This window comes from Ictalurus punctatus, chromosome 21 (assembly GCF_001660625.3).
Source record: "Ictalurus punctatus breed USDA103 chromosome 21, Coco_2.0, whole genome shotgun sequence".
Lineage (NCBI taxonomy): Eukaryota > Metazoa > Chordata > Actinopteri > Siluriformes > Ictaluridae > Ictalurus > Ictalurus punctatus.
This window is the reverse complement of record NC_030436.2, coordinates 19,987,501-20,002,500: the sequence shown is the minus strand read 5'-3', so window position 1 is coordinate 20,002,500 and position 15,000 is coordinate 19,987,501. Positions and strand designations below refer to the sequence as shown.

General features: G+C 45.9%; 2 protein-coding genes across 5 annotated transcripts in view; one reads left to right on the top strand and one right to left on the bottom strand.

The window, feature by feature from the left end:
* The window catches only part of wnk2 (WNK lysine deficient protein kinase 2), a 26,875-nt gene extending 22,256 nt beyond the window's left edge, over nt 1-4,619 (bottom strand). For all 3 annotated transcript variants that reach the window (XM_053674137.1, XM_053674138.1, XM_017496483.3), the window contains exon 1: nt 3,086-4,619. In XM_053674137.1, the coding sequence (XP_053530112.1) occupies nt 3,086-3,700 (615 nt within the window). In that variant the 5' untranslated portion in view covers nt 3,701-4,619. The remainder of the gene's footprint in view (nt 1-3,085) is intronic.
* Nucleotides 4,620-7,977: 3,358 nt separating this feature from the next.
* ninj1 (ninjurin 1) overlaps nt 7,978-15,000 on the top strand; it is an 8,289-nt gene continuing 1,266 nt past the window's right edge. Inside the window, exons 1-4 of one of the 2 annotated variants that reach the window (XM_017449974.3) lie at nt 7,978-8,244; nt 13,384-13,621; nt 13,799-13,966; nt 14,585-15,000. The exon at nt 14,585-15,000 is cut by the window's right edge and continues 1,266 nt beyond it. In XM_017449974.3, the coding sequence (XP_017305463.1) occupies nt 8,185-8,244; nt 13,384-13,621; nt 13,799-13,941 (441 nt within the window). In that variant the 5' untranslated portion in view covers nt 7,978-8,184 and the 3' untranslated portion in view covers nt 13,942-13,966; nt 14,585-15,000. Of the gene's footprint in view, nt 8,245-12,927; nt 13,220-13,383; nt 13,622-13,798; nt 13,967-14,584 lie in introns of those variants that run through there. The other variant, XM_047149523.2, reaches the window with a different exon arrangement.

Genomic DNA, 15,000 nt, shown 5'->3' with positions numbered 1-15,000 from the left:
GAACAAGACTGCGCCCGAATATCCCGACTACCCGACTACCCGACCGCGCCGTGGGTTAAAAGCGGTACGCAAATGGAAGAGTACGTCCGAATTCTCCGTATTCATTAAACAGTAGGCGAGAAATACTGAGATTCTGCAGTATGGAAACAGTGCGCTCTGCGCTATCCCATAATGCAACGGGACTGGCGTGGAAGAATCGAAAATGGCGGAAGGCAGCGTTTGAAGTTGTAGGTCACGTGACATCACCAACATGGCGGATGTAGTAGGTCCGGGTCGTACACATCCTACACGCACGTACCGATCAGTACGTACCGCGTCCACGGCCGGGCTGTAGGTACTGACCCGAATGCGGTACGTGCTGGCGTAGTGCGCGATTTTGGATGCAGACTGTTGTAGAGGGGGCGTGGTCGAGCTTCGGCGGCAGACGGAGAGGAGTGGGAATAATAAGAGCACAGATTGGTAATAAAATGAGAGAGTTGTGGAGCTCAGCTATAAGACGCTGTGTGTTACGGATTATTGGATTTAAACGGGACTGAGAGAGATGGACAGCGGCTTGGATGTGTTGCAGAACACTATCATTCACACACGCAGGATGCCTCCTGGCTGCATCTCTGTGTGTGTGTGTGTGTGTGTGTGTGTGTGTGTGTGTGTGTGTGTGTGTGTCCCCACCCTTCCTCTCCCTCTAGAGGAGACTGTATCTGTGGAAACACTCAGTATTCCTCTCAGGAGACTAATATGCAGATCAATAAAGAAGAACTCACAGCAAGCAAAAACACACACACACACACACACACACACACACACACACACACACACACACACACTACTACATACTATGTTGGATATGACAATAAATGGCAATTTCCAAGCCCTGGGGTTGTTTGAGACTGGATAAGCCGACCTAGCATCATATTCCTACCGATAAAACCCTTCACTAAACCCCACCCCTAAACAGCGACTGGCCAATCACAGCTTGTCTACAGGAACAGGGTCTCATGTTTCAGCTGTTCAAATGGGCTGTTCAAAGTTGTGTATAAAGTAAAATGGATAGCAAACATTTTGAGAGGAGGAGATTTGACCAATTTCCAACGGAATAAACTACGCATTTATTCATCGCGGACTATTTTCATTGATTTTTTTTTTCTCTCCAAAAAACAGTTGTCCCTCGACAATTTTTCAATAAAAAAAAAAAAAACACAACACAAACATAATAGACAACATACTGAAAGAGATGAACGCTAAAAATATGAAAGAAAAGAAACACCACTGAATACATAAGCATTAGCAAGGATAAAAACTGCTCACCGCTAAATGTGTGTGTGTGTGTGTGTGTGTGTGTGTGTGTTGATCTGCTGTGTTCTGGGTGTACACTGTCGTGTTTTGGTGATACCCCTCTAGCTGAGGGTTCACTGAAGGCTGCTGATACACTACCAGTAACATGTGACTCTGCGGGGTTTCTGTGAGAAGGCCAGTGCTGTAAATCCACTCGACGTCCAGCACCCTGAGCTCTCTGTGTTACATAAAACATGCTAAGATTGCTAACGAGAGAGAAAAGCTAAGAGAGGCGGATGGCGTTGGGGGAATATTATAACCCGGTCCTCGTTTGCATAGTCACATGCGCATCCTTTCTCCGCTGCTCCAGAACAAAATATTCGATTTCCCTTGACCTGGTCTGAACCTGCCCCTGCATGAGATAATGTAATCAGAGGAACGCTCTGACCATCTGATCACGCCATTAACAAGCTCTGCTCATCTTCCTGCATTTACACATCACCCGTGCTCGGATGCTACAGGACGTGAGGAGAGCTGCTGCTGCAGGGGATTATGGGAAGTGCGGTCTTTTAGAGATTTAGCAAGGTGGTATACATGCTGTATGCGTCTCCCGTCAGGGTCCCGGGGGAAAAAATGGGGTCCCGGGGGTATGAATAAGCACCGCTTAACGCTGATTGGGTCTGAGTTACCACGTCTCAACGCTACTGGACAGAACGTTCTTCACGTCGCTGGTGGATCATGTGTACATCTCTAGCGTACACTTCATACACCGCATCACAAACAAATAATCCTTGACCTTAAAGTACTTTTTTTTTTTAAAAAGTCTTGGGACGTAATAGATACTCCCATAACGCACGAGAGGACATATTATACCGTCGTATAAAGAAAGAAATTATTCATGCTTACATATTTATTTCTGCAGAAGAGAGTTGTTTGTTTATTCATTCAGTCGTTTATTGAACTTTTTTTTTTTAAATTATCAGAGAGTAAGTGTGATATATCTGCTCAGACAGTGGTGTATAACTTAACGTATAACTACATGGCTACGACTACGTAGCATTATATCTAAAATGGAGTATTTTTAAATAGGTGAGGGATATATAACCTGACAGAAAAGCAAACATGTTCAGTATAGATGCAGTGGCCTAGACAGGACGTGTGTGTGTGTGTGTGTGTGTGTGTGTGTGTGTATCCTCATTAAAATCAATAATAGCCCCAGGTATTTACCCTTGATATAACCCTGTGTAATCATATTTCACTTCTGTCTGTGGTTTGGTTCCGCATCGCACTCGTTAAAGTACAGGAGCTAGAACGGTTCTAGGCCTGTAGAAGAACCATCTTTTGGTTCCTTAAAGAACCTTCTGAAGGCTGATTTAAAATCTCTGTTTGTTGGTCATGAAGAGAAGGATCACATCATGTACAGAGATATCGCGGTGGGGTTTCTGCGCTTCATCGTGGCACCGAGAGATATTGTCTTGGAAAGCATGCAGTAAAGGGAACTTCGAGGGTACTTTAATAAACTACAGGGAACTTTCTTTTCTTCTGTGGTGTTTTTATTTCTCACTTTTACATAGCAGCGTGTTCCTGACTTGTATTTCCTGATCGAGTTCTCTTCTTAATTTTAAGGTTCGCGTCAAGTAAACTTTTACTGATTTTTTTAAATCTTTATTTTTAATTATATATATATATATATATAAAAATCATAGTGGGGTTTTTTTTCGTTTTTCGCGTTTTCTTTTGTCTTTATTTTGTTCACATGATGTATTGGGCTGCTTTTTTTTTTGTTTGATGTTAAACAGATTCTTTATCTCACCTGAAGTTCACACCACGCCACCTCCACCCATGTCTCGGTGTCCAGGCCCTTGTACACGGTCTTAAACGAGCCTCTGCCGAGCTCCACGTCGAACTTGAGGAAGCGGCCGCTGGGAGAAGTGCTAACGGCCGTCATCCCGGCTTCCTCTTCTTCATCCTCTTCCTCCTCCACGTGCCCGTGCTCGTGCTCGTCCTTCCCGGGCGCGCTCGCGGCGGCGGCCTCCTGCTTTTGCTCGGCCTCGCTTTTCTGTCCCGGTACGTCGGTGCAGGTTTGGGTACGCACCGGACTCCCTGCGCTCGAGCTCTTTCGGTACCGAGTTCTGCGAGGGTTCCCGACGGGACGGCCGATCCCGGTGCTCATGCTGTCGCCGCATTCCGGCGTCTCCAAACCGTGATCCTCCGACTCCGAGAACCACAGGTTGGTGCGGATGAACTTGCGCCTGGCCGAACTCCGGCAGTCCGTCGGCTGTTGTTGGAGGCTCGCGCTCGGTTCGCTCGCGCCTAATCGCGCTGCGGCAGGCTCCGTGTCACCGCGGCTGTCCTTCCGGTCGATCGCTTTCGAGTCCGGCTTTAGCACAGGCGGCTCGGTGGAGTGGCACGCGCGCGCCACCTCCATCTCCGATGTCCCGTTATAACAGTTAAAAGCGCAGGTCAGGTCCGTGCACTTGCGCCATCACACCGCACCTGCAGCAACGTCCACCGACACTGACGCAATCCGGCATCCTCGACCTTGTGCGCACATAAAAGTCTAAAAACCCGCGTGTGATATGTAAATACTGTGTGTGTGTGTGTGTGTGTGTGTGTGTGTGTGTGTGTGTGTGTGTTCCTAAAGTATCCTACAGTGTCATCATGTTGATGTTTTGCATTAAGTCGAAAATGATGTTTTGCAGTACGCATATATTTACATTATGGCATAATAATCATATTATTATTGTTGTTGTTGTTGTTGTTGTTGTTGTTTTAACGTCCTACTCATTATGTCTTAACGGATATACTAAACACACTAATGTAACACATGCCAGTCATTATTATGGTCATCATTAGCCCAGTGCAGCCGTGAAGAGAGAGTTTGCTGAAGGCGGATTCAGTGTCAGGTTTAGCACGAAGCTCGCGCTTACTCACACACTGATGCACATGCTCGGCTGGTAATCCTAATGAGCGCGCGCGGCTTTCTTTCCCGGTTAATAATCATCGGCGAGCAGAAATCTGTCCCAATATAAATGGATTTCCGGTGTTAAAAAAACAGAGGCGTAATTCGGCATCGACATTTTTCTTCTTTTTTTGTCAGCGTCGTATCTTCTGGAAGGTGTCCGAGCTCTGCGTGCAGGTCTGATCAGGTTATTTTTCTCACTGCGACGCGGGCTTTCCGGTTAATACCGTCCGTCTGTCTGTCCGTCCGTCTGTCCGTCCGTCTGTCTGTCTGTCTGTCCTCCCTGTAGCCGGCATCTGCTGATCGCCGCCGTGTAGCAGATTCATACCGACATACTGTAATGCGCACCTTCAAAAAGAGATCTCACCGCTTCCTCCCGCAGAAACGTCAGAAACACATCGGGGGGGGGCTGTTACCGTCTGCGCCCGCGCGGGGTCTCTCTCTCTCTCTCTCTCTCTCTCTCTCTCTCAGCTTTATCTCTCTCTATCTCTCTCTCTCTCTCTCTCTCTCTCTCTCAGCTTTATCTCTCTCTCGCTCGCTCTCTCTCTCTCTCTCTCTCTCTCTCTCTCTCTCTCTCTCTCTCAGCTTTATCTCTCTCTCTCTCTCTCTCTCAGCTTTATCTCTCTCTATCTCTCGCTCTCTCTCTCTCTCTCAGCTTTATCTCTCTCTCGCTCGCTCTCTCTCTCTCTCTCTCTCTCTCTCTCTCTCTCTCTCTCTCAGCTTTATCTCTCTCTCTCTCTCAGCTTTCTCTCTCTCTCTCTCTCTCTCAGCTTTCTCTCTCTCTCAGCTTTCTCTCTCTCTCTCTCTCAGCTTTCTCTCTCTCTCAGCTTTCTCTCTCTCTCTCTCTCTCTCAGCTTTCTCTCTCTCTCTCTCAGCTTTCTCTCTCTCTCTCAGCTTTCTCTCTCTCTCTCTCAGCTTTCTCTCTCTCTCTCAGCTTTCTCTCTCTCTCAGCTTTATCTCTCTCTCTCAGCTATATATATATATATATATATATCGCTCTCGCTCTCATGTACATCATGTGCCATTTGAAGTGATTTGAGGCAGGGCGTTTCTTAAACTCTTTGCAGCCAGTGATTCCCGATATAATTTAGATAGATAGATAGATAGATACATTGATAGACTGATTGATTGATTGATTGATTGATTGACTGATAGTTCCTGAGGGAAATTGCAGCATTACAGTAGTAAAAAAAATAACATTTTTTGCACAACATGCTGACAGGCCTACTATAAAATAAGCACAAAAAATCACTTAAGTGCAGTTCAGGTGTGCAAGAGAGTGTAAGACTGTCTAATAATAAAGGTGGCATTGGGGTAATAATAATAATAATAATAATAATAATAATAATAATAATAATAATAGAGTAAATAACATCATACCATTAGTACTGTCAACCGCACCATCGAATCATGTCATTTATTCGAGCTTTTTTATTCCTAAATTTTCCACTCACCCAGATGTCTTACCCACACCTCCTGGTTTCATTAAAATCCCAGCTAGATTAAAGTGAACATTATTTATACTTGTTCTTTTACTTATTGAGTTTTAGATAAACCTCTTTCCTTCCAAGTGACCCGTCACATACAACTAAATAAATAAATAATTAAAGAATAACTATCACAACCTTAATCCTGTCATGTGATTCAAAAAAATGATCCGCGTGTATACAACTAACAACTGTGAAACCAGTGAGCAGCTCTATATAAAACAACATTCACGCCATGAAGAGTCTAGCTGTGGCTGAAAGGGATGTCGTGTAAACTACACAGTGAGCACTGGCAGCGTTAGCTGTACGTCTCGCAGCACTTTACACTGTCAGGCTCGGCCGTGATGTTGATATGATGATAGGATAATGTGTCTCACACACCGCGTGGGTTTACTACCGCGCTCAGTGCCAGAGGCGCTGGTAATGTTGCAGCTGGTAATTAGTTTAATTGCATGTGTTTAGAGCCTGAGTGACTGTTTCTGCTGTAAGAGCTCGCAGCTCTTTACTCTGTAAGTGTGAGGCAGCGTGTTGTTTAGGCATCTACACATATGCGGTCTGACGCTGCGGCCCTCGCGTCCGATTTCTGCTGGTTTTAATTATTATCACCGTGTCAGGCTGTGTAGGATTAATATCTCCATCAAATCACAGTGGTGCTGTTCTCCTCCGCTGGGTGTTCATCTCAACCAAATGTAGTGGAGCTAAACCTGCTCAAATTCTCCCCCTGATGGAAATTACAGTTATCGAGGTATGAAGTCCTAAACGCCTTAAAAAAAAATTGTGTGTGTGTTTAGGGGGAGGATCTTTCTCATTTAGCATTATGAAATAACAAATTAATCATTGTAGCTACATAAATCAGTGCATGTTGCGACTTTTAATACGTACACTGTTTCGGATAGATAATTGCACAGTTGTCTAAAGTGCACGGATAGTAAATATAACAAATAAACAAATAAATAAATATAGCAGTTTTCATGTACGATGCAAGGAGGTAATATCGCTTATAGAAAAGCAGCGGTAGCCTATATGTATACACTAGTAAATAAATAAATAAATATTGTTTTATGTACAATACAAGGACACAAAACAGGAAAACAGTGTTGTTTGTTTGTTTGTTTGTTTGTTTGTTTGTTTGTTTGTTTTTACAGCAGAAGTAGATGATGGTGCAAATTTGCTCTTATTTCATTTTACACAGTCCTTATTCTTTACCACCAGAAGGGGGCAGTAGAAGCCAAAGTCCTTCTGAAACTCATTAGTCATCTTTGGTCTTATTATTATTTATTGTTCTCTCGGATATGAAGAAGGTACCAAACTGTTGTACTTTTCCTTGTCGCTGTAATATCAGTATACTGTCTTTTACTATCTTTCACCCGGGAATTAATGTGCATGAGGTGTACATTTATGAACCTTTTAGAGTAGTGGTCCATAAGGTCCAATCCTGTACAGTAAACGTGTACAACAAAGAAAAGGTTTCCAGGTAAAAATGTACGAAAGGTTACGGAAAGAAAGTCATGTAAGGCTGCTAACTAAGTCTAAGACTATAAATGAAGACTCGCTGATAGTTGAGGTGTTTATTACAGTCCGCAGGGTAACAGGTGAGTGCTGTGGATCACCTGTCCAATCACATGTAGCCTTGTACATTTTACACCCAATTAACGGCGGGTTAAAAGAGGTAGGAAATGAACCCACAATGTGGCGGAAAGTGAAAGAGAAAATGATTTACTGTTGCTTATCGAAATCCCTGACCTCTGTTTCACTCCCCGCCCTGAGCCGCACACTTCCGGTCTCAGAGTGGGTGAAGTCAATGGTTTTCAAAGTCGGGGCCGCCAGGGGGCGTCCGGGGGCAGCAACAATTTGGTGGGAAAATAAATTCTCACTCACACACACACACACACACACACACACACACAGTCAGTTCCTAATGTAATGTGTAAGATGTAATTATTAATTTAAAAAAAGGGGGATATATTCAGAAGTCTGTATTTTTAATGTGTTTTAAAGACATCTTGCAAAAGGGGGGCCTCGGTCAAATGTTAATGCCATTTAGGGGGCCTTGCCCTGGAAAAGTTTGGGAACCCCTGGGTGAAGTAGTGGCAAAATGAGAAGTGGTGTGTTGTTGTTGTTGTTGTTGTTTGTTTGTTTGTTTGGAGCTATGTGTGCATGCTGTGCAGGAGGAGAGAGGAGAGGAGTCTGTGTGCGTCTGAGAGTGAAAACACTTAAACCCAACCCCCCGCCTTTAACTGCTCCACTTCAGCTCAACATTCATTTACTATTATACACACACACACACCACTTACACACACTCTCTCTCTCTCTTTCTCTTTCTGAGGCTGGTTCACCCACCCCCACCCCCACACACTCTCTCTCTCTCTCTCTCTCTCTCTCTCTCTCTCTCTCTCTCTCTCTTTCTGAGGCTGGTTCACCCACACACACACACACACACACACACTCACACACACGGCGGTCATGGCGTCCGAGACGATGGAGATGAACGGAGATGCCGACAGACTCAGAGAAGACAGAGAGGTGAGTCACTGTTTCAGCTCACACTGTAGCCATGTTATTCCGGTGACCGTCTCCTCCGCTGTGAAACACTCCTAACACACCCAGTAATGTTGCTCATGTAATGTTAAAAACAGCAGGCGGTCATTTAGTGGTTAAAACCCGTTTACTTCCGGTCAGTTGGTCTGAACAAACGCGGGACGGTAGCACGATTATCTACAGAGTTTCACCTTAAAGAACAAACTTCTCTCCTTATTCGGGTTCACGTGTATTGTGTGACACACAGAGCCATTGTGAATAGAGAGAGAGAGAGAGAGAGTGTGTGTGTCTGTGTGTGTGTGTGTGTGTGTGTGTGTGTGTGTGTGTGTTGCTATAGTTACAGTAACCAGATAGCGCTCTTATTGTGGAACAATAATGAGCTGTTAATAATAGAGGTTTAATAAGCTACAAGTCTGACTAACGAATAATAATAATAATAATAAGAAGAAGAAGAAGAAGAGGAAGAAGAATAACAATCAGAAGCAAAACTGTATTTATATGCTGTTGTGCTCGGGGAAATTCCTTCCCATGGTGTCATTCTGACTGATGTATACACTTCTTATCTGAAATCTGAACTAGACCAGGACTAAGAATGAACACACTTAATAAAATAAATAATAATAATAATAGTAAATATAATATAATAATAATAATATAATAATAATAAAATATATAATAAATAAATGATACAATTAATTAGATTAAATTAAAAGGAGATAAAATTAATTACAATTAATTATTAATAAATTATAAAATAATAAAATATAAATAATAATAATAATAATAATATAATAAATAAATTCCTTCACATGGTGTGACTCTGACTGATGTATTCACTTCTTATCTGAAATCTGTTCTGGCATGTTGTCGTGGAAGTTTACTCAAACCAGAACTAGGAATGAATACACTTAATAAACGTGACGTTTTCCTCCGAGCTCTCAGCTTTGTCTTCGCAGATGAAGACTGAGGTTTGCCCACGCTGTAGGTATCGGGATGAACTTCAGAGTACTTACACAGTACTTACTTACACTTACAGATCAGAACCCGGATCGTTTTATAGATCCACCGTATAGCTTTACGTGTGTTAGGAATCTGACTCGGTGTTCGACGCGATTTACGACCCACCCGTCACAGACGACGTGACGCGACGCGACGCGACGCACGGCACGATTACCCTCAGAGTATTGCACCTTAGCAGGAATTAATCGACTGGGTCGTAATTGATATCGCAGCGGAGGCAGAAGTAGCAGCCGGATGCAGTTTAGGGTGCAGTGACCCACACAGAGGTGTAATTGTGATGTATAATAAATAATAATAGCTAGGCTATATATATAGCAATGATTATATTTAGATTGATTGTTACTGGCAGGTCAGCTTGTGATCACAGAAACTTCCAGGGGAGAGTTTCGACGCTGCGCGGTTTTGGTTATCAGGGAGCGGGATAGATTTATGGAGGAGGTCATTAACACTGCTGTTGTCTCCGTCCTGGCGATGTAGAGGTCTTCAGGTGATGGCGGATTGTCTCGTCTCGCTAGAGGAGGCTGCGCCAGACCAGACGGCGACGGCAGACGTGAGGATGTTTTCCGTAGTGGTAGTATAGAATCGTGCCATGGGGTAGATGGGACTTTGCCAACACTGCAGCGTTCCCGGTTGATGGTTGATGTACGCTAGCTCCCGTTTGAGATCCCGCGTGATCGTGGTTAGCGGGAACTCAAACGGCGACCGAGCTCACGTCAAGTCGAAGTGAGTGCATGTCTGTGGGTTTTAAGAGCACCGAGCTCGAGGTTGTTCCGGCTACACCAGGAGGCCGGCTGTTGAACCTCCGGTGGTACTCTGACTCGTCACCGTCGGCGATGCGACCCATCACAGTAGACGACACAACCTTGTGGTGCGCCTGTGCTCCTGTGACCGAACTGCTTCCTGTTAGAAAGGAAGTCTGGGATCTACATAGAGATGGGACCAGGTACGTGCACAGTGACGAGTTTCTCTCGGAGCTCCGGGACGAGGATGTCAAAGGCCGAGCAGAAATCTACGAGGAGAGTCGAGGCACACTTTTAATACGAATGTTAACCGCATCGTCTACAGATCCGTCGCTTCAGTAGGCAAATCGCGGTAGATTCTGAGATAATTCTGAGTTGGTATTAGTTAAGGCGCAATACACAGTGAGTGTTCAGAGGAGATGAGGGTGTGGGGTAAAAGCCCTTGGTCAGCAGTGTCAGTCCTTCAGAAGCTGTACAGTGTGTTTACATGTTTCTTCAGCTTTGAAAGAATTTCCTTGCCTACTTTGCGGTTCTAACCACTTCTGCTTTCTGAAGAACACCGCGGCCATGCCTGTTTTTACCACGAGAAAAAAAAACCCTTGAGAAGTGGTAGCTCAGTGGGGGAAACGTGAGTTTAAATCTCACCGTGGTCAAGCTGCCACTGTTACGCCCTTAACTCTCATCTGCTCAGTTGTGTAGATAAACGAGTCCAGTATGAATCGCTCTGGATCCGAGCGTGAATGTAAATGTCAAGTTTAGCCTGAAACTGCTAGGATTAAAGCCGGATTAAATACTCTCATTCCCTCTTTCCTACCGACTCCACTCGGGACGTCTGGAAATGATTGACAGACTGTCTGTTAACGTTAACCGGTGAAGCTACGGAAAAGTAGGAAAATTCCTGTCAGCTGACCCGGAACGACCCGACGTTCATGTTAAAATGACAGAAATCCCCCAGCTTTGCCTCCTCACCGTCAGCATGAGGTTTGGTTTCAGTATGCGCCGCAGTGGCGTAACCGCGGAAAGAGTGACTTTCGCTTCTCATTCTCAGTCGCGTGTTTCTGCTTATTATCCGAAGCACCTCCGGTCCGAGGTCACGCGAAGGGTCCGGCGTCCTGACACTTATTAATCTTGCGGCGGGTCTGAACAGGTGGAGTGGAGAGTCACGCTGGTTTCTAACCGACGTCTGAGCGAGAGGTGGTGGGAATCCTCATGGGAGATGGTCTTAATGCCGTAATTATAATTAGGACGGGTATTTTTTTGGTGTCTGATCAGAAATGCTCTCCATGTGGGCACCGGGTAATAAAATCGAATAAAAGAACACGATTATGAACGCCTCGCTGAGTGAAACACATTTTCAGCGCTTTTCAAAACTACAATTTCCTATAATCCTTTTTACCCCCCAAGACTTTCTCCCTAATTTTAGTCTTGGCCAATTCCCACCCTCCGGTCAGGTCTTCCCAATCGTACCATAGGTACGAATCAGGGAGGGTGACGGCTACCCGGTGCGTCCTCCGAGACACGTGAAGCCGGCACCTTTTCAAGCTGCTGCTCCTGGAGGAAAGCGCGATCTGCCCTCTTCTGCATGCCCGAGCTCGCAGGCGATCGGGCGGAGTCACCGTGATTGACAGGGGAAAGAGAGTATGACCCGTGGCCACGGATGGCTGTGGCATCACAGCCTGATATTGATTCATAAACGATTCATAGACGATATATCGGAAACCGCGACGTGTGGCGCAACGCGCGTTGAAGTCTCGTCAGTTTTCCCTGCACGTGCATTTCCTGATTTTCTTTTGTTCAGAAGAAAGGGAACAATCACGCAAAGCGCTCTGTGGAGCTGCGAAGCATAAATATTTGACACATAGAACGTTCTAGAGATCTTCGAAGAAGAGGAAGTGGGGGGAGGGGGAGAGAGAGCGAGATGGACAGATCCAGCGTAGGAGTGTTGAGTCTCTCGGTCTTTTCCTGTCGTCCCACACAAGGGCTCGTCTGTTGAGAAGACGCTCGGCTCCGCCCGAAAGCGCTGGCACGCGGCGGGAAACCAGTTTTGGTCTGCTGAAGCTTCGTAAACACAGCCGAGCCGTGACGCGGCTGTCCAGATGTTCTCAGACCGAGTTGTTTAAAACGACGACGTCAGAACACGTCCCGTCGTCCGCCTTTTATTCCGCCGATGCAGCGCGGCATAGTGTTGCCATCCTCTTGTGGTTTCCCTTGTGAAGGGCAAGGCTGGAACCATTTCCTGTTTTCCCAGAAAACCCAATGAGTCACATGACCATAGCGATACAAGTTTGGCTCACGCCGTGTATACTTCACTGTGTATGTTCAGCCCACGTGTTATCGTCACAGCGTTGATCTCCGGCATTTCGGGGCAGCGTTCGTTCTCGTCATGATAAAACCGTGTCTTTCTTATTTTAAAGCAATTTCATATCTCACGCACATCTTAATTCAGTGCACCGGATGAGAGCTCAGCGGAAGTTCGAATTATGCCAAAGGAAATGACATCCGATTGGTTTTTATTCACGCTTTCACCCGGAGAGGTTCTGATGTACACTTCTCCGTCCATGAGCGGCAGGATCTCGTTCTCTCTGACCACACTGACTGTCCACACTTCCTTCACGCCATTTCTGACAGGAAAACCACCTACAGAAGCCACGTCATGCCGCAATAATGAGACACAACAGTCGCCAGATCAAAAAAAACAAACAAACAGCAACCCGTACTTAAGTTATTCACAAGCTTTTCCTGTTAAAGTGGGCGGCCATGTTGGTGTTTTTAACGTAAATTACCCGATTCTCTGTCAGCGTGTCTAAGCTCATCGAGGTTTAAACATCTCGCCACGTCACGTGGATAAAATACATTATTTTTAGGTGCCTCGGGTGACTACTTTTGAAGGAAGTGTCTTTATAACGTCGCAGCTGTGTGTTAGGAAGTTGGGGTGAGAGCGCAGGATCAGCCGCGATAATCTGTATCTCGTCCACAGCGAGTGTGAAATGTGAGGAAGGAAACGCACTCCGGTTATCCGTGACCTCCTGCTTCCACCCGTGTGGTGACAGCGGACCGTCAGCTCGCTTTCACTTCCTGTGTGGGAGAAACGCACGGCGTCACGCGGCTGGAATTCCACACCCATCTCGAAACCCAGTAGAGTTTATGTTAAAGAAACTGCGGAACATTAAAAAGGGTTTTCGGTCGTCCAGATGTTAAAGGTCACGTAAGGGCAGGCCTCTTACTTTCTAAAACACCAGTTTGTTTCTTTTACATCATTTCCTCAGTGATGCTCTATTTATCCCGGTGTAATTACTGTTCATCAGCCAGGCTCAGGGTGCTGTAATAACAGTGTGTGTGTGTGTGTGTGTGTGTGTGTGTCTAGGCTCCGCAGCAGGGACGCAGGAGGAGGATGTCGCCCCCTCTCAATATGAACCACTATGCTAATAAGAAGAGCGCGGCAGAGAGCATGCTGGACGTAGCGCTGCTGATGGCGAACGCGTCTCAGCTGAAGGCGGTGCTGGAGCAGGGGCCGAGCTTCACCTTCTACGCACCAATCATCACACTCATCAGCATCTCACTCATCCTGCAGATCATCGTCGGAGTTTTGCTCATCTTCATCGGTGAGACACACACACACACACACACACACACAGAGTAGATGTTTTCCCACACTTTATTTCCCTGTGCTTTCTGACACTAAACCGAGAAGGTCAAGAAGGGTAAGAAACAGCGTCTTTAAACCTGTCACCGTTATGGTTTGTTAATTCTCCGCCGTGTCTTTGGTCGTTGTCCGTCAGTGAAGTGGAACCTGAACGACGAAAGTAAACACTACCAGCTGAACGTCCTGGAGAACGTCTCCACGGCCCTCGTGTTCATCATCGTCGTCGTGAACGTCTTCGTCACGGCGTTTGGCGTGCAGCGACCCAACACGGGCGCCTGACCGACACGGAGATCGCACGCATCAGGTAGGCACACCGACACGTACCGACACCCGGAGCCGGCGTCCTGAGGATGCGAAACCCACGATATTATGATAGAAATACTGTAATTAATGTTATTTATTGGCGAACAATGAACCGTGAGGTAATAGTTAGGAAAATAAAACGCTAGACCCAAAACATATCAGGCAAAAATTCAAGCAGCGATCATCGGGGTCCAAGCATTGCTTCGCAAGTAGGCGTAAGACTGTAGTGTGCGTACACAGCGGTGTTATTAGCCTGTAGCGCAGCTTGGTCACCGGTGATACGCCTGTAAAATGCCTGCTGATCTTCTGATCGGCTTTTTGTGACCCCGTGGAGCATATCAACCTTCGACCGGGTCAGGGAGAACATCTCGACCCGCGCCGAGCACGCTTGATGCATTTCGGATCACCGTCGAGGTTGAGATCCTCCTGAGTAAATACGCACGTTGCGCAAATAAGCTGAAATTTCAGCGGGCGGGGCTAAGCCGGACAAAACGCAAAAGGCTTATTTTTCTGTTAGGAGAGAAACAGCATTTGACCGCAGGTCTCAGGGTTCAGGAGATATGGTCCACAGTGTACTTCAAGATCCTCAGATTGATTCCAGCTTCAAAATCCTTCTCAGGTCCGAGGCAGTGAGAAGCGCCACTCGAGCGCCGCTCGGGTTCTGGGACCTACGGAGGACGTTTTCACCTTCACCTGCTCATCGGACCTGCTGACCTTCTCCGTGACTCGCTGTAGGAGCCAGAGACGAACACAAACAGGACTCTGTAAAAAACATCATATATATATATATATAATAATCCTAGGTCAAATTTTGCCCTTCAAGTGATTGTGTTCACGTTTGTGTTATAGACGTTTGGGATTTATTCCGACTTAAGACAAATGAAACAAATGCTGTTTAGGGTTTACAAATTCACAATTATCTCCAAACTGACGGCGGGAAGCAAAACTATCCCACGTCATATCACTGCCTCGATGAAACGCACGCGTCGTATTATATTCATTCAGGTCAAAGCCGGACGACCGCGCGTCATCGCA